Source organism: Crocodylus porosus, unplaced genomic scaffold (genome assembly GCF_001723895.1).
Source record: "Crocodylus porosus isolate Cpor-Errol unplaced genomic scaffold, CroPor_comp1, whole genome shotgun sequence".
NCBI classification, from domain to species: Eukaryota; Metazoa; Chordata; order Crocodylia; family Crocodylidae; genus Crocodylus; species Crocodylus porosus.
The window spans coordinates 70,117,843-70,137,576 of record NW_017728886.1 but is presented as its reverse complement, the minus strand read 5'-3'; the positions used below and the strand labels follow the sequence as shown (position 1 = coordinate 70,137,576).

At 41.0% G+C, this 19,734-nt stretch overlaps 1 protein-coding gene across 2 annotated transcripts in view; it reads left to right on the top strand.

Annotated features, from left to right (window-relative positions):
- SLC4A7 (solute carrier family 4 member 7) overlaps positions 1–19,734 on the top strand; it is an 84,279-nt gene that overhangs the window by 40,707 nt on the left and 23,838 nt on the right. For both annotated transcript variants that reach the window (XM_019536169.1, XM_019536177.1), the window contains 7 exons: positions 4,323–4,410; positions 6,490–6,636; positions 8,547–8,650; positions 10,265–10,439; positions 12,756–12,889; positions 14,935–15,180; positions 16,752–16,857. In XM_019536169.1, the coding sequence (XP_019391714.1) occupies positions 4,323–4,410; positions 6,490–6,636; positions 8,547–8,650; positions 10,265–10,439; positions 12,756–12,889; positions 14,935–15,180; positions 16,752–16,857 (1,000 nt within the window). The remainder of the gene's footprint in view (positions 1–4,322; positions 4,411–6,489; positions 6,637–8,546; positions 8,651–10,264; positions 10,440–12,755; positions 12,890–14,934; positions 15,181–16,751; positions 16,858–19,734) is intronic.

The window sequence follows — 19,734 nt, the reverse complement described above, 5'->3', positions numbered from 1 at the left end:
GTGCTCACCTCACCCCAAATTTTGGTATCATCAGTGAATTTAAACAGGTTGCTTTTTACCCTGTCATCCAAATCACTGATAAAGAGATCGAACAGTGCGGGCCCAAGGATCAAGCCCTGGGGAACTCCGCTGCCCACTTCTCCCCAGGTCGAATATGACCCCTCCACCACTACCCTCTGAGTACGGCCCTTGAGCCAATCTGCAATTCATCTGACTGTGTAGGCATCAATGCCACAGTTGCCTAGTTTTTTAACAAGGATGGAGTGGGAGACGGTGTCAAAGGCCTTGCTGAAGTCCAGGAAGACTACATCCACGGCGACACCTGCATCCAGTGCTTTTGTGACCTTATCATAAAGGGCAGTCAGGTTGGTCTGACATGACCTGCCCCTAATGAAACCGTGCTGGTTGCCCTTGAGCATCATCTCTGAGGCTGGCCCATCCCAGATGTGCTTCTTGATGATCTTCTCAAAGAGTTTCCCTGGGATTGAGGTAAGACTGATGGGCCTATAGTTGCCCGGGTCCTCCCTCCTCCCTCTTTTAAAGATGGAGACCACGTTGGCTATCTTTCAATCATCCGGCACCTGGTCCGGGCACCATGAGCGCTAGTAAAGCCATGCCCTGCTAGCTCCCTCAACACCCAGGGGTGGAAAGCATCTGGACCCACTGATTTTGAACATGTCCAGCCCCTCCAGAAGCTCTCTAACCCGGTCTTCCCCAACTTGAGGTCTGGAGGCATTCCCCTCGAGTCTGTCTTGCATCACGGTGGGGAAGTCCCAGTCCCTGCACAAGGAAGTAGAGGTGAAGAATTAGTTAAAGAGGTCTGCTTTCTCCTCTGGTGCAACTACCAGATTGCCCAGAGGATCTTGCAGGGGCCCCACATTTCCTGGTGCTTTCTTCATCCTCCCTATATATTTGAAAAAGGACTTTTTTTTTTATCTTTGATTTTTGGACGCAAGTCCTAGCTCTACGTCCACCTTAGCTTTCCTGACAGCCCCCCTACAGGCCCGAGCAGAGGAGGTATACTCCTCTTTGGAGATTAGCACCCGCCTTCCACTGGTTGTACACCGCCTTTTTGGCAATCGGGCATTCCCGTACACCCTTGGTGAGCCAGGGGGGCTTTCGGGCACTCCTGCCCTCCTTGTTTTTTGTTGGGATGGTCACCCCTTGGGCCCTGAGTATCATCTTTAAGGAATGACTACTCATCTTGGGCACTGAGCTCCCTTGCTTTTGAGAACCCCAGCGCCTCTCCCACTAATCTCCTCAACTTGTTGAAGTTGGCCCTCTTGAAGTCTAGGGCTAACACCTTGCTGCAGGCCCTTGAGACCCTGCGCTGGATGGTGAATTCCAGCAAGCGATGATTGCTATCACCCAGGTGGTCAAGGATTTGGAGGCCCCTTACCAGGTTGTCGCCTGTGGCCAGGACCAGGTCCAACAGGGCATTTCCTCTGGTGGGACTGTGCACCTCCTGAATTAAGTGGAGGTCCTGTATCTCGGCCAGGAACCTCCTGGAACGGTCCGACCTGGCTGACTATTCCTCCCAGCAGATGTCTGGATAATTTAAATCACCCGTGACAACTACATCCTTCGCCTTAAGTGCCTCTGCAAGCTGGCCCAAAAATTTCCAGTCCAGCTCCTCCCCTTGGTTGAGGGGTCTGCAAGCTGTCCCAAAAATTTCCGGTCCAGCTCCTCCCCTTGGTTGAGGGGTCTGTAGTAGACCCCCACCATTAGATCCCTCTCCCCACGGCCCCCTTGTATCTTGACCCAGAGCACTTCCGCTCGCCCCTCCAACCCCATTTTGCTGACAGAGGATGTGTATTGCTCTCATCCAGCTGTAGGTGCTTGTGGACCCGCTGGGATGTTTGCTGTTCAATGCTGTTGAAAGCTGTTTGAATAAATTGAAAATTTTAAGTTCGGTTGATAAAGAAACATTGACTGGATTTGATAGAGGGTTGTAAGGACATGTTCAAGACAATTTTATAAACTAATTTCTACAGATTATGCCCCAAAAGGGTTAAATTTCACCCATGCTTTGATCAAGTGTATGAACATTTGTCATTAAACAGAAAATATGTATGTTGATTGTGTGTATGTGGTGGGTAGGTATAGATCTGCATGTGTTTGGTTCATCTGTTCCTCCTATCTAAAATGAGAGGCAATTCAGTCTTCAAAGAACTTGAATGATAGCTTTTCTTTATGTAGCAGTGTTTAGAAGTTCTTCAGTCAGTGATTTTTCCAGTGAAAGTACCATATTTACAGATAAAGGAAAATGATAAGATTGGGTAGTCTTGATAGTGTCCTAACTCAGTTACTGGTGGTTTTGAGATTTGGAGAAAAACAGAAATCATAGAAAAAATTGTCAGATGGCTTAAGTTTGAGGCCTGTTTCTCTGTTTAGCTGCCAATTTGTGTTGCTTTCCTATGACATCTTTACTTCACTCCATCTCAGGATGGGTAATTATTTCAGATGGAGGGACACTTAACAAGTTTTGGTGAGCTGTGGAGGGTCACAAGGGTAGCCCTGCCCCTTGACGGCTGCCCTGCCCCCTGGTCACCATCTTGGGATGGGAAATCGTGCCCCTGAATTGCTGACCTTTGCCACCAAAAGTTCCTTCTCTTGCCCCCAAAAGTACTCCTTTGGGGAAGGGGGTTTGCTGTCTCGTAACTGGAAAAACACCCAAATTCTATGCTAAAAATCAAACATTGACAATAACGTATTTTATTTAAAAAAATATTTTTGTCCAGATTTTTGTGTGATTGTATAATAGAGATGATTGCATAATAGCTCCAAATGAAGTCTTACTCTTGTATGTTGTAGGAGGGTGTGGAGGGCTGGGTGTGGGGTGGGGGATATGGGTGAGGGGTTTGTGGAGGGCAGTGTTTGTGGGGATGTGTAGGTGGGTGGGTATGGGGCTTGTGGGGCATGTGGAGGGGGAGGGCATGTTTGTGGTAGGGTGGGTTGGGGGGTGTGCACGTAGCAGTGAATGGGGCTCCTCATAGAGGCACATGAGGGTGTGTGAGGGGAGGGTGTGGGATTTTTGTGGTGTGTGGGTGGGTGCAGTGTTTGTGCGGTGTGTGTGATTTGTGTGGGGGGAGGGTGTAGTTCTGGGGGTTTGCAGGGGAGGGTTTGTGGGTATGATGGGGTGTGCATGGGACTCCTGAGTGTGCCCCCTTCTCCCCCTGAGCTAGTCAGCACCTCCCCCCACCCTGTGACAGCCTGGAGCCCATGTGCCCTGTGGTGCCTCCCTGCCATTGCCAGCTGTGCACCATCCCAGTACGTTGCGTGCACTCCAGACTCACTCCCACCGGGGCAGAGTGGATCAGCTGGAACCCATGCACGGCCCTGAATTGGCCTCCTGCCTGCATTGCACCACCCGCCTGTCGCATGTCTTGCTGGGCACACAGCAAGGCTGGGGCAGGTCTGCAGTGCAACTGTCTTCCTACATACAAAAAACTAGAACTCTTGGTTCCAAAATGATTCCTAGGCACCCTAGGTGGCAGTGGCTCCTGCTGTAGGCTCGTCCTCCTGGGCTCAGCAGTGGCAGTGCGAGACAAACTGTTGCTCAGCTCAGGGGGAAAACGACCCTTCCCCCTCCTGCTGCCGGCAGTTCCTTGCTGTAGCTACTTGGAGCCCGCACCGGGCTGCCCTGAGTCTGCTCTGCACGGCCACTGCTGCCCCGCAGGGCAGCTCAGAGGCGGCGGTGATGGCGGTGCAGATGAAGGGTGGCCCAGCGTGGGCTCCGGGCAGCTGCAGCAGGGAACTGTCGGCAGCAGGAGGGGGAGGGGTGCTTTTCCCTTGTCCTAAGCAACAGATTCTGTCTTGTGCTTCTGCTGCTGAGCTTGGGCAGGCAAGCCCAGAACAGGCAGTGGGAGTATGGGGTCAGGGCTGTGCATTGTTGGTCCCCACCAGTACCATGGGGCTGGCAGCGGCAGCTGGAAGGAGCCACCGGCCACCAAGGGACTAGATGCAGCCCACAGGCCATATTTTGGCCACCCCTGCTCTACTTTGATAGCTTAAAGTTTCAATTTTAAGTGCATGTATGCATCTTCAAAGGTTTCAGAATTATGTGTAATGAAAGATGTGATGAATTAAAGGAATACTTTTAAATTTCTGCCCCCCACCTTTTTTGCTATCTTTTGAAAAATAACTTCATTTCATAGCTGATTTTTGAATTGCAGTTCTCTAATTTATTATGGCCGTCCACAAGATCAATAGCTTGATGAATGACTTTTTGCTTCAGGGCCAATGTTTCTTGAAATAATACGCTTGTTTAAAAAAAAAAATAAAAATCATAGTTCTACTAGTCTGTCTCATTTTCCCTACAGGTTCTTGTTTCTCTTGCTTGGCCCAGCAGGCAAGGGACCACAGTATCATGAAATTGGAAGATCAATTGCAACACTTATGACAGATGATGTAAGTAGTACAGATATAAAATCCATTGATAGAGACCCAAATGGTGTGTATTGGAAAAATCTGAAATTAATGTGCTTATTGACTGCTTAATGAAATGTCTTCAAAAGCTGTAACTTAGGCATGGCACAGGCAAACTAATTTTAGTAAAAATAAATTCATGCCTTTTTTGCAGAATATATAATGTAACTTATTCCATGACTGTCTTGTAAAATAATCCTAAAACTACTTCATAAAGACCATACAAGCTATTTAGTGCAGATTCCTTTTTCCTCTGCTTAAATGCATCCATCTCTGGCATGAAACTTCATAGTTGTTAAGCAGCGCGCAAATGTTGTACAACTGTCAAGAGAGAACTAAGAATACTGTGAACAGTTCAAACATCAGCAGGAGGAGTTAAAGGAATGTAATGTCCAAACTTAGAATTTTACTGTATTCTTGAAGTGACGCTTCCAGTGTTTGGCAAAGTGTTGTACACTCTTTAGATAGGCAAGGAGGTCAGGACCTGATTTGTTTGTCCTCACCAAGAAGAGCATAGTGAAGGGTATTTGTTTCAAATTGGAGGTGGAGTGCCACCTACTGAATTGCAGGTATCATTGGAGTAAGTCGGCTTCTGAAATTCTGACATTTCTTGAGACGAAAGCAATATTTAACTTTTATGAATTTTAAACTAGAAGTTTAGAATGGTGTGTTCTGTGTTTGGATATGTTTTAATCTATTTCTTAAAGTCCAGATTTTTAATTAGCTTTTGGGCTTAGCATGCATTTTTAAAAATACTTTAACTTCTTGATGGTTAATATTTAATTCGGTAGTATTTATCATACGCATTATATAAAATACTATTTAAATAATTCCAGAATATTCTCCCTTGAATGCCTTTATTTCTGAGATTTTAATTTCTGCCACGTGGGGTAGGGCTTGGGATTTGCCATTCCTATGTAAAATAAATAAATAAATGAATAAAAATGTTACTGGGTCAAACTCCACAAAAGAAAAGTGATTTAACGTTCCTAAGTTAAACTTAATCTGTTTAACTTGAAACTGTAAATCCAAAGTAGTGATAGTCATACACCGGTTTGTTAAACTGAATGTATTCGGAGATTATACTTTGCAATGACAGATATGCCTTTGACTAATGGAAATGCAATTTGACTCCATGCTTTCTACATTTAAAAGAAGTCATCCAGAATTTAAAAGACGTCATCCAGAATGCACAAAAGTAAAGGACATGTAATGTAATGAAAATGAACCTCCTGATTTTAAGCGTAATGCATGTTTTGGTGTGGAGTTTGTTTTAAATGCTTTGTGTTAACTCAGAGCACTACCATGGCATGCACTGTACAATCAGTTCTATAAGTTCAGTGAACTTCTACCGAATAAATTTGGTGATTTGTAAATAATGGTGGTTTACAGATAGGGTAATAAGCGTTTTAAAATGTCCAGATAATGAATCCTTGCAACATCCCTCTGATGTTTAAAAATAAAAAATAAAAAAAAATTAATCTCTAGATTTTTTTATATATAGGAAAACTGTCTCTGAAAAGCGACTCAATACCATATCATGAGTTTTGAAGAGGAGGGATTAAACCTAAAAGAGGGTCCTGATTTCTAAGGATGTGCTTTTTCTGTAATGTTTATTAAAATCTGAACAGTCTCCTTTGGCTGTATGGTGAAATGCAAAAAGTAACTGGCATTTCTGATCAGTAGAAGAAAATACATTTTAAAAGCTTTTTGATGAACTATGGTTTTAATAACATAGCTGGGGGTGTTTTTACAAGCATTTGGGGTGAGCAGTGACATCTATATGCCCATGCAAAGTTTTTTATGCATGCAAGTGCTTATGTACAAACGTGAAAGGTTTTGCATGTCCAAAACCCACTAGCTACACAGACTTCTAGTATGTGAAAAATTGTATATTCAAGTAATACTGCATGTTACATTTCAAATGTACCAATAAGAGCCTTGTTGAGGACCCTTTGAAAATGATGTTTTGTTTTTTTTTTTAAACTGAAGCTTTTCTTTCTTTTAATGAAGTATTCTTCCACAGAAGTAAATGTTTGTGTCTTTTTTTCTTTCGTAAAGGTATTCCATGACGTTGCTTATAAAGCGAAAGATCGAAATGATCTGTTATCAGGAATTGATGAATTTTTAGACCAAGTGACTGTCCTTCCACCAGGAGAATGGGATCCATCTATACGCATTGAGCCACCAAAAAGTGTGCCTTCTCAGGTAAGAGACTTACAGAATGACAATTTTTGACTTATTGCTAAAGCATATTTTCAATTACACTGTAACATTTTAAATAGTATATTGAATTAACCTTTACTAAAGCAGCAGAAAAAACACCAGACTTCCACTTAGGAGAAAGATTCGACCCACTTTAAAATGACACTAAATATGTGAACTGTGTGCATCTGTTTGTGCATGTTCGAAGTGAGAAATTAAGATTTATTTCATGTGGGTTTCTCTGTTCTTTTAATAATCTCTGTCTTTTAGATGAAACAACATTAGAATGTTGCATGAATTTAATTAGTGTAAACAAGAACATTGCAACAGGGCAATAAAAGAATAATGAAAACACGGTTCACAGATTTAGACAGAAAATAGGATAAATTAAACTATAAAAGTGTTGTAAACTTTAAATAAAAAAGTAACGCTAATACATTGGGTTATGTTTTGGAATGATATTTGCCTTACAAGCTTTGTCTTCAGTTTGCAATTAAGTGTGTTGTATTGCTTCTGTGGGATACTCCACTACCAGTTAGGCTGGGAAATTATGCCCCAAAGGGAACCTTACTTTTTGTGTAGAGGGAAATTGCTAGAGAAGTGATCTGATCTATTGAGGGACAGGTATTTGGCTCATAAAGGGCTGATGGTGTTACTTCAGGTTCTAACAGCCTTGGGCAGGATTTAGGGATGGAAATGACTGAGGAAGAAAAAGACATAAGTTGCATGATAACTGAACCAGTAATGTGGTACAGCTGTGAAGCAGGCAAATGGGATCCTAGGATGCATCTGGTGAAGTATTTTCTATCGGAAATGGGGAAGAATTAATGCCACTGTGTGCAGGTTGGTACTTTAGACCTTCTGGAATGCTGTGTACAATTTGAGAGAGAGCTACTCGGCCACACTATTCTGCGCATGCTTCTGCCATTGCTGGGTTTTTGGCAGGGCTGCCATCTCATTCACAGGCACCTGTATGGCCAGCCCAAAGAAAATCAACCCCATGTGTGACACCAGTGGGTGCACCTACTCCAATGAGTGCATGTTTGGCATCATTGACAAGTAAAATGAAGGATGTCAGTTCCCTTTATAGGGTTCCATTAAACTTTGAAGAAAATGGAACAGACAGAAGCCAAACTGAAGTAAAAACCATATTTTAAATATGCCTTATAAGTATCTTTGCCATTTTAAGCAAACAAGCTTGTTTTGCTGTTATACTAAACTTGAATAGATGAAATACATCTATTTTTGTTACAAGTATTTATGAATGTAAAAAACAAATCTGGTTCCAGTTGTTCAAGAAAGATCAGCTGAGACTAGAACATGACAGGAAAGGTAAACAGAGTACCTGTCTTAGAAAAGGAGTCTAGAAGAGCTTGCCTTCTATGTTCTAGTAAACTGAAAGCTGATGGAAGATGAGATTTTTTTTTTTTTTTTTTCTCCTAAATACATGAAGGAGATGGACCTAAGATTGGGAGGGAGAGAGGGGAGTACTTTAGGCTAAAGGGCAATGTTGATGGAGAAAGAGGTCTTAAGTGGATGCCTTGAGTCTTGTGTTTATTGGAGTATGCATTTGTATATATATTGCGTACCTTGATGCATCATAGCACAATTTATGTAATTGGTATGTTACGGAATTTTAGGTATAAAAGATTCAGACATAGTGGTAAAAATTTGCTAAAAATATTTTAATTCAATTTAATTATCAAAGAACATGTGACCCAGAAGGGAATAATACTGCCTTTTGAGAACTTCTGGAATGTGTTACATTATTAGCAGAAATATTTATGAACTGTTGTCTTAGTAGTATTTTAAAACTCAATTACTTTTTAAGTATTGGGTATCTGTACTTCATCTGAATTAATGGTTACTAGTAAGAAAAGATCTTAAATCATATGTTTTTTTTCCTGATATAGGAGAAAAGGAAGCTACCTAAATTTCCAAATGGATCTACCCCTACTGGAGAGACGCTTAAAGAAGAGGGCCATCATGCTGGACCTGAGCTACAAAGGACTGGAAGGTGTGTTTGCGTAATTAAGTTTTGAGTAATCACAAAAAAAATTGGAGAAATAAATCATTACTAATTACAGTTTTCTGTGATGACATTATCAATACCTTTTATTATGAATTGAAAGGATTTAATTAAGCACATCTCTTCCTTTTCCTTTTCAAGTGTTAAGTTCTTACCTATGATTGGCCTACTTTAAATCATTATCGACAGTATGTCAATATTTCTCAACACACTTGTGAAGGATTTCATTATATGATAATGCCTCCTTTTAATTGACTGAATTTTCAGAAATCATTTTTAATTTTAAGCTGTTATAAAGCATGCATTTATCATACATATAGCAGAAAATTGATTTTTTTTTCTATACTGGGCTAGATATTCAAAATGTTACATAAAAACAAAAAATAAGTGTCAAAGAAGAATTCTACAGAAGAAACTAAAAGATACCCAACAAAACAGAAATTACTGGGCAGTCTCCACATTCAAACATTGACAGCTTCCCGCAAGGAACAGAATGTAGGCAAAGTATTGATACTTGTCCTGCACTCATTTTCAATAACAGCTCTTGTACATAAATCACATTCCTTTTCTGGCGTGTTTACTAAACAGATACCCTTGACTACAACATTTAATTTTCTATAAATTTAGTAAAATATTTCACAGGCTATATTCTAATTCTTTCCCCAGAACCAGCCTTGGATCAAGAACAGGGGAAAAACTAGAAAGTCAAAGTAATATTCTGTAGGCTAAAACTAGTCAGTCGTACATTTTTAGAGATTTAAAGAGAACTTGTCACCATATGAGCTGACTTGATTTTCAGTTCAAGTAAAGCCTTCCTTGCTTCCATATACAGGCCAATGGAGCTTGTACTATGTACAAATGATCCTTCTTTTAAGAACAGAATGTTATGGTTTTTTTCCACTGTTTTGTGACCATACTCTGAATTCATAACCAAATATTTTTGTAAATATTTGGTTTAATATGGGTTTGACCTTGTCGACATTTTAGAGAACAACTATCATCATAATAGCAGTTTCTGCTTCTATTTTGCTCAGTTGATTTCATTATACTATGTCTTTTTTATTTTTCTTAAAATTTTTCTATATCTAAAGCCCATTGCTGCAACAGATGGGAGACAGATATTATTTATATATTTAGAAAACTCTATATATGGAGAATTTCGCTAAAAAATAAAACTAAAGCTGCTTCTAGAACTCATAGATTTCTGGTAAACATTGGAGTGCAGGAAATGACAATGGTTCTGGAATTTAGATTTGAACCGCTCTCTTCATGTTCAGTTTGTTCTGAACATCATTGCATTTGGGTATGAGGTTCTAAACACTGTTTGGTTAAAATAATTTCCAGGATCTCTTTCAATATCTAGCCCATTATATGCAAAATATGTAGCCACCTTTTAAAAATGTGAAATATAATTGCTTTTTCTAAAATTGTTTAATTGGGATCATCTAAATTATTTTACATTTTAGTATTATATTTTAAATTGGATTATGAAGTGGTTAACTTGTGCTAGCAATTGGCACTGGCAGTCTTGTGTAGCCCATAGTTTTAACTAGCTAGAATCCTCTAGTGTACAGTTTGACAAGTTTCATCTCACCTATTTAGGCTTTTTGGTGGTTTGATGCTTGACATCAAAAGGAAAACAACTTTTTTCTTGAGTGACTTCAAGGATGCACTAAGCCTGCAGTGCCTGGCCTCGATTCTTTTCCTATACTGTGCCTGTATGTCTCCTGTAATCACTTTTGGAGGGCTCCTGGGAGAAGCTACACAAGGCAGAATAGTGAGTACAAAGAATGGTAGTAGCCAGGCTTTTAGATCTTCAGAGGCAAGTCACTGTGTGCATTTGTCTCATTTATTCACACTTTTATTTGAAGAATTTACCCACAGCACTTGATTTAGCCTGCCCCAAAACAGACCTTCCCCCAAAAGGTAATTGCTGTGGAAAATGTGGGAAACCCATGTGAACAGGAGAAGATGCACAGTCGAGGTAAAAATCTTTATCCTGCCTTACTGGATGAATGGCTTCATGAATTGAGAGAGGGCTTGCATTGCCTCTCTTTGGAAAGGGGGGATAGAACTGGGTCTTAATTTAAAAAAGTAAAACTTAAATCCATAAAGGTGCACCATCCCAGTGGTCTGCTTAGGATAAGTCACAGGCTCAAGGTGGATAGTAAAGAAAACCTAATGGCCTTGAGTAATGAGTCTGGATGGATGATATCTACAATACACTAGAGGAAGTGAATTGTGTATTTAAACAATGGGTAAAATATACTTTTTCACTATTTGTATATTGTTCTTATTCTCAGTAAGAAGAAATAATCAAGGCTTACAAGCAGAAAATACTCTTCATTTTTATATATTAATGTAGTTAGCTATAAAGCACAAATTTCAGTTTTGGTAGTACAATATGAACAGTATTTAACAGCACCAGATCTGTTTTAATTGCATTTTTCAGAAAGGGGAGGGAATGGTCACATCATCTGTCTCGTTGGTGTTTCTGCATTAATTGGCTAATAATAAAATTAAAATAATTTAATGAAGTGTATTTTCTGCTTTGTGAAATGTGAAAATTAGACTATTTTGAGTGAAAAGGGTGCATTTAAATATCTCAATTTTTTTTAAGGTTTTGATTAAATATTTCTCCTTCAAAACACAGAATTCACCATATTACTTTTCAGAGCAAATATTTAAACTCGTGTCAGTACTATTAGTTGTTTACAAAAGATAAAGTGTGATTAAATGCTAGTAACTTTAGATATTTGCCTATTGATATGAAAATTTGAACAACTTATTGGCTATTACAAAATCTACTTACAGAAATAAGTAATATTCTTCACTATGCAGTACTTAACCTGCACCTAAGTTTGTTCAGATAATTAGCATAAAAATGTTAAGATGTTTGTTGAATGTACATCTTGTGTCACTTTGGGACCTGTGTTTCTTTTGAGCTTCATGTATAAATAGCTTCTTTCTTTTAGCTGTCTGGGATGGTTTGTGGGTTTGTTCCTGCCTTTTAAATATTTGGGTGTGAATCACTGAGTGTAATAAATTTAGTTTCTGCAAATATTCTTTCAAGCCCAGTAGATGACATTGTAAGGTACACAGTTTGTGTTCACCCCCTCCCTCATTCCCAAAAGCTGTCCTTCCTCAGTACTTCCTTTTCCTGACAGCCTGATTGAAAGCCCAAAGTTAATGCACTGACTTGAAAACACTTGTTCAAGGTTAATTGTTGAAACGAGCTGGGTTTTATAAGCCTCTTAAATTGCTTATGATTTATGAAGTTACATTGTTTGTGGCCCCCATTCAGCAAATTGGTTTTACTCCTGGTTGTGTTTTGTTGAATAATTTTGTTTGCCTAATTTCTGTATCTTTCTCAGATTTGAATAATTACAGAATATCAAATAGGTTTTTAAAAATTGCTGCTCAAAAATCTTATTGTCTGTTGAATAACTTTTTCATCGTTCTAATTCTAACTGGATTAGATAATTTGTGAAAATCTTTAATACTGTACTGACTTGTATCGTACAAGGTTTGCTTCTCTCCCAGGATAGATTATTTCTCTCCTTCCTCCCCCCCTGCCCCTGATGGGATGTTGGTTCTTAAACTTATTGTCATGTATTCGTAAGCCAGTATTTTTCAGTAAGCCTGGTTGGGTGCATTTTGCAATGCATGGCTCATGGGTGCAGGTTTGATATAGCACACATGCTATTTTGATACAGGTCTGGTGCAGTATCTTCTTTCTTAGAGACAGCCAACTTTATTAGAACATGTGTTGATTAGGTACTATGTTTTTATTATAACATTTGGTAGGTGCTTTCCTTCACAGCCTCCAGAATGAATAACTTTTTTTTCTTTCATGGTTTTGGGCTGCTTTATGTTTCTCAAGAGTAAAGCATTCCAAAGCTTTTGACCCTGATGCTGTTCCAGCAAAGTTGTGTTAAGTTACACTTCTGTGTGAAACAATAATGACTTCAATGCTTTTACATCATGTCTTGTTTCTAATTTAGAGTATTAAAATATATTAACTATGTAAATAATATGGGAAATGTTAATTTTAAAATCAGTGTAGTCATGAAGATTTTTTTTCCCCAAACAGAGTGCAATAGAGTCTCTCTTTGGAGCCTCGTTAACTGGGATTGCCTATTCTCTGTTTGCTGGGCAGCCTCTTACAATATTGGGGAGTACTGGACCAGTTCTAGTATTTGAGAAAATATTATTTAAATTCTGCAAGTAAGTAACATTTTCTGATCTCGCCACTACTTTGCATTTTAAAACCATAGAATTTTAGATCTCAGTTCTGTATAGTGGTGTTATGACTTAGCTCCTTGATTTGATCCAAAACTAAAAGAGAGCTGCTTTTCAGCTCTGGTTTGAATGTATGTCAGTTTGCAAGAAGAGCCTACAAGACTTCAACTGTGGGATTTGTGAACTGGAGCTCTAGCCATGATCTGAATACAAAAAATGAAAAAAAACTCTTGCCTTCAACCTGTCTTGCTCCGAATACTGTTTTTATATCCCCATCTCTATTAAATATATTTAAATAGAATGGCAAATTTAAAAAACAAATATAATTTTGATTAGGAATGTGAACGATTAAGTATTTTTTTTAACTGTCTACATATTGATAACTGGTAATATCCTTCTTACTGGTAAGCATTTAGCCCAAGATGAGGAACAGTCTGGCAGTTAAGAGGGGGAAGAAAAGTGGCATAGGACCCCTGCAGGCACAGGAGGAACTAATACTGAGTATGGAATGGGAGCTGTGAGTGGCCCGATTCTTCTTGTGGCAGCGCAGTCCCAGCCTCTTCCCTGCTGTCCACCCTGAGGTGCATATGCATCTGCTACCAGTAGTGAGCCAGGCTAGGGCTGCACAGACCCTGGTGCAGCCACTTGTAGCCTCGCTTGGGCTGCTCATGACAGGTGGTTGGGGATGCTGCAGGTAGCTGCATTGGGGTCTGTGGAGCCCAGTCCTGACTTATCGCCAGTGGTGGCCAGACGTGCACCTAGGGTGCATGGTGGGGAAGAGGCTGGCGTGTGCTGCCAGAAGAAGGATTGGGCCCCTCACAGCTTCCCCACTGTCTGCCTTGGGGTATGTGTGCACCTGCTTTTGGCAACAAGCCAGGCCAGGGCTCTGCAGACCCTAGTGCAGCCATTTGCAGTCCTGACTCCTAGGCAGGCATTCACCTATGGCAGCAAGGGATAAGGGGCTTTCCTAGCCTAGTGTTGCTGTCTGGAAGATAAGTATATGTGGGAGCTGGTCCCTGGCAGGTGCATGTTATCAGTTAACTGTTTATCTGATAACATGAGGGGAGTTTAAATGGGTACTTAATTAAGCAGTATTTACAACCCTAATTTTACTACCTATTCAATATCACCCTTGAAAAGAGAATTTTAAAAGCTATTTTAAAAAGAATTATAATTGTATTACACAGATGAAAGAAAAAAGTGGAACCACTTCCTTTGTAGAAATCACTAATATTAAATCTTCTATCTTCATAATATCCTTAATTTTAGCATCTGTTTTAGGAGATATGGTGTTCATCTTAAACCTTAAAACTAGCATATATGAAAACTTCAGTGTTTTTTTTTATCTACAACAGTTCAGGGTCATATTCTGCCCAACTTGCAAATACAAAAAATATTAAAGAATTGTTTAAATTAAATGCTCAGATATTTCTTAGCTTTCAGTTGGTGATCTCTAATTAAGTGGCAAATGCTGTCCCTAGCAGCAATTGCTGAAGTAATAACACAGATTGTGGAGACAAAAGAAACACTGGTGAACCACTTACTTTAGCAGCAGTTGTGAAGCAGAGATTGACCCCGCCAAGGAAATTGGAGTTCCAGGCAAAGACTAAATTCTAATTTAATAGAATATTTACCTGACCTTTTTGCCTAAAATACAATGGTGGCTTTGAATAGGAAGGAGTGACCAAGGACTAGTTTGGCTGCAAGGAACTCTGACTAGGTAGGTAGCTTTGAAAAGAACCTAACCTCTCTTCTTGGCTGGAGGGCATTCTATACCATTAACCTCATCATCCCCTGTGGAGGGTAGTAACGCCAGCCCACAGGATCAGAAAGAGATGAAAAAAATGGTCTCGGCTCTACCTAAAACAAGGCTACCCTGCAGAATAAAGCTGGGGGGGGGAGTGTTGAATAGGTGCAGGAAAAAAACTTGGCCTACTTCTCTGTTCCAAGGTGGAGTAGGGTTTGGGTATAGGTAATCTTGATGTTTCTCCAAATGCTTCTCTTTCTTTTCTCCCCTTTCCCCAAAACAGAGACTATGGTCTTTCCTATCTCTCCCTACGAACCAGCATTGGTCTGTGGACTGCATTTTTTTGCATATTATTAGTGGCAACTGATGCAAGCAGCCTTGTATGTTACATCACTCGATTTACTGAGGAGGCCTTTGCAGCACTCATTTGCATAATATTTATCTATGAGGCATTAGAAAAGCTTTTTCATTTGGGAGAACTGTATGCGTTCAATATGCACAATGACTTGGATAAACTGACTTCATATTCGTAAGTGTCATCTTTTTTACTGTATTTGTCATATTTTACAGTACACTGAAATGTTTTGATTCAATAAATATATATAAAGGTGTACATACGTAATACCACTTGTTCATAACATTTGAAAACTTGAATTCTTTAATTTTTGCATGTTCTGTTTAGTGCATTTTATTTTTTCTAAAAAACGCAGCTTTGACTAAATATTATCCAATCTCAGTTGCACATGATCCAAGCAGAAGGCATGGTAGGTATAAAACAAGGGTGAGCAATTATTTGGGCTGGAGGGCCACTTAGGGAGTTTGGTTGGCAACCCCTGGGCTGCAACAGCTCACCAAAATGTCTTAAATGGCTTTGTCCTGCACTTGACTGGGCAGATGGGGTGGGGCCATAGGCAGGTGGGAAGTGGCATCTGGGAGTGGGATGGATGGGTGGGACTGGGATCAGGATCATGGGGCCATAATGTTGTGGGGCCTGGGGCAGAGACAATCTATTCCTCACGTGCCCCTGCCTGCAAAATTGGTATCCATCATCAGAGGTGTGGGCAGATGCAAGGGTGTATGGAGACCTCGCCCACCTGCTGTGTCTGGCACCCCTGGCAGTGGGTGCAGGGCAGCTGGGCCATAGTGCTGGGTAGTGGAGCCAGGTCCCCTGGTGGCAGAGACTGGCAGTGGCAGCTGGAAGGAGCCACTGCTGTCGGGGTGGCTGGGGAGGCAAGTCTAGCCACTGCTACCCTAGCCCTGCTGTGCACCCAAGGGCAACGGGATCAGGTGAATATGCCATGGCTTGGGCTACCCTCTGTGCCTGAGCTGGGCTGGGTGGAGCTGAGGGACCTACCACAAGTTAGATGCACTTCCTTGCCCGCAAGCCATATCTTTCTCACCCCAATATAAAAACAAACTAGCTTCCGTGTGTTTTGGAAACTTCTCGATCTTGTGGTTTTTAATACATGAATTTCTGGTTTAATAACCATGTACTGCAACGTAATCAGTTTATACCAGTGGTTCTTGGTCGTCTTAGGTTTAAAGCAGCCTTGAAAAATGCCAGCTCTTAGTTGCTACTCGTTATTTTGACCCTACAGAAAAGTAATGGAGCCAATTAAGAATTAAAAAATGCCACAGCAGGTCAGAATGTTTTTAATGCTGTGGATTGCTGTTTAAAATATCTGAGTTTATCTTGTGAATCATGTTTACACACCTAGCAAAGTTAACATAGCGTGGTACCCTTTAGCCTTTAAAAGGAGCTCAAGGCACCCATGACTGGATTTAGGCGTGCAAGCACATGTGGCTTGTGGCGTCACAAACCTTTGTGCATTGCACGTTAAACTATGTATGGCACTATATCTAATGGCTTTATTTCATAAACCCATCCTTTTTATTATTTAATTTTGAATCATTTTATTGCACAGACTAAGGAGCCTTGAGCTGTCTTTTCATAAGTGTATAGGAAGTGCTGTTCTAAAAACATTTTTGAAAATATAAATTACTAAAAATCACCACATTGTTACCCATTTACAAGTTTAAAACCAAATAAACAAGAATGAGGAAAAAAATCATTAAAAGTACTTTTAATTTATCTTTCAGATGTGTATGTTCTGAGCCTCAAAACCCCAGCAATGATACTTTAGAGATCTGGGCAAGAAGCAATAAGTCTGTGGATACCATAACATGGAGTAACCTGACAGTTTTGGTGAGTACCTGTGAAGATAAAATGCAGACTTATTTTAATCTTTGCCAAATAGAATCTGAAATGGTTACTTTGCAGTTCTATATCGGGGATATTTAAGACAGTGGGGAAAAGACTGGAAGTTTGGGGAGTAATGCTTCCCTTCCCTTTTTCAGTTCCTGAATAACATTTTATGATTCATGCCAATAAGTCTCCATTTCACAAAAAGACGTTTATCTAAATGTTTACTATTATTATTGGCTTACTTCATATTCATAGGCTAAGGACAAGCTCTGTCCAAAATGTAGGTAAAACGTGTGTGATGATTTTGCTCTATTACTATTGTATCATGGTAGCATTTATTTTTAGTAGGCTGAGTCCTCATTTCAATATGGATGTCAGTGAACTTGATGTACTTAAACTTTAAGCACGAACTTAAAGTGCTTCTCAAAAAATTGTACGCTTTATATTTGATTATCCTTTGATCTTTACTTCTTCCTCATATCCAAATGAAAGTCTTCATCTATATACTTTATTTTAGGATTAAAAGTACATATTCAGGCGTTAGAAGTCAACATTTGCTGACAGTTACCATTATAATAAATATTTCCTGCCCAAATATTATATCTAATATACTGTTATCTAATAGTTAATGGCAAGTGCTGTCCTTCCAAGTTTCCACTATAATAATTCATTTCCCAAGGTTGCTGCATGTACTGAACAGTTTCAAGGATGCTTTGAATTCTGATCCACATCTTGGCACGATCTTCTTTGTTCATTTGTGGATTTTACTCGTTCTTTGGTTAGGATTGTTACCATATGTTTAAATTATCTGTGAGATATGGCCCGTGGGCTTTGTTTTGAGCCTCAAAGTCCCAGCAATGATTCTTTTACAGATGTGGAGGGTAGGGCTAGGATTCACTGTGACCTAGACAAATTGGAGGAGTGGGCCAAAAGGAATATAATGAGGTTCAACAAGGACAAGTGCAATCTCAGTCACCAGTAGAGGCTGGGGCTGACTGGCTGGGCAGCAGCTCTGCAGAAAAGGACCTGGGGATTACAGTGGACAGTAAGCTGAAATGAGTCAGCAGTGTCCCTTAGTTGCCAAGAAGGCTAACAGTATCCTAGGCTACATTGGTAGGTGTGTTGCCAGTAGGTCAAGAGAAGTAATTTATTCCCCTCTACTCAGCACTGGTGAGGCCACATCTGGAGTACTGTGTTCAGTTCTGGCCCCTCACTACAAAAAGGATGTGGACAAATTGGAGAGTCCAGTGGAGGGCAACAAAAAATGGTGAGGGGGGTGAGACTTACGAGGAAAGACTGGAGGAACTGGGCTTATTCAGTGGGGGTGTGCGAAGGGGGCGGTAGTAGATTCAGATTCAGCCTGATTTGGTGGACAGTGATTTGATTCGCTGATTCAGATCACTGTCCCAATTTGATTTTGCCGAATGTCCATCTGAAGATTTCAATTCTGATTTGGAGAATCAGCAATTCAGCCATAACACAGTTTTATTTTCTTCTACGTACCCCAAGGTACGAGGCATAGCTTGTGAACACTGAGATGCTGAGGCGGATGAAGAATCCTATGAGAGTGTAGGGCAGTCCCCTGCATGCTCGGCGGTGGACCTGGAAGTACTTCTGGTTCACTTCCAGGTGTGCTGTTGAGCATGCAGGGGACCCCTCCCCGCCCCCCGACCCAGGAGGCACCAGTTGCTGAGCGGGGGGTGGGGGGCATAGGGGTCCCCTGCACGCTCTGCTGTGGACCTGGAAGTGGACCAGAAGTACTTCTGATCTGCTGCCAAGCGTGTGGGGGGACCCCTCCTGCACTCCTGTGTGATGCTCCATCCGCCCCACCGTGTCATCGTTTACAAGCCGTGCCTGGTACCTTGAGGTACGTAGAAGAACGAGATACACATGTATCTATGGCTAAATCTTCAAATCTCTCCAAATCAAATTGGAGGCTTCTGATTTGATTCAGAGAGATTAATGGGTTTCCTGATTTGATTCGGATTTGGAGATTTAACTGCCAAATTGGGCCAAATCTCCGAATCGAATCAGTGACCGAAGCTTCGCACCCCTTATTATTTCGTCTAGAGAAGAGAAGACTGAGAGGAGACTTAATAGCAGTTTTCAACTACCTGAAGTGGCGTTTGAAAGAGGATGGAACTAATCTGTTCTCTGTGGTGGCAGATGACAGAACAAGGAACAACAGCCTTAACTTGCAGCAAGGAAAGTTTAGGCTGGGTCTTAGGAAGAATTTTCTCATTAGGAGGGTAGTAGAACACTGGAACAGCTTACCCAGGGAGGTGGTGGGGGTTTCAAAACCCAGCTAGACAAAGCTTTGGCTGGGATGAATTAATTGGGGATGGTTCTGCTTTGAGCAGGAGGTTGGACTAGATGACCTCCTGAGGTCCCTTCCAAACCTAACTTTCTATGATTGTGTGTATGTGTATTTGTACTGTCACACCAGCTTAACATTTTAAGCAATTGCCTATAACCTCCCCAATAATTCTATACTTTCTCATCTGAAATCAAGAAGAAATCAATTTCTTCTTAATTCTGGCCAAACTCTTCTACTGTAATGCCACCCAACAGCACGTCTCCCAGTTAAAATCTGTAGGGGGTGTGTGCGTGTGTGTAGATTCTTTTTAACTTGGAGTTTCACCCAAGGCAGACCCAGGCTGTGGTCCTATGCAGCCAGGGAAGGGGTTTAAACCTCCTTCCTCCCTACCTCAGCCTGCAAGCCCCTGGCCATCCCCCCCCCAGTAGGGAATAGAGGACAGAAGCCTGGCAGGGGCTACCCCCCATGCAGACCAGGGCTGGGATCCTATGGGGGCCTAGGAGGGGGTTTAACCCCCCCCCCCCCGCCTTCAAGTGCTGGCCCTGGGTTGGGGTCTGGCC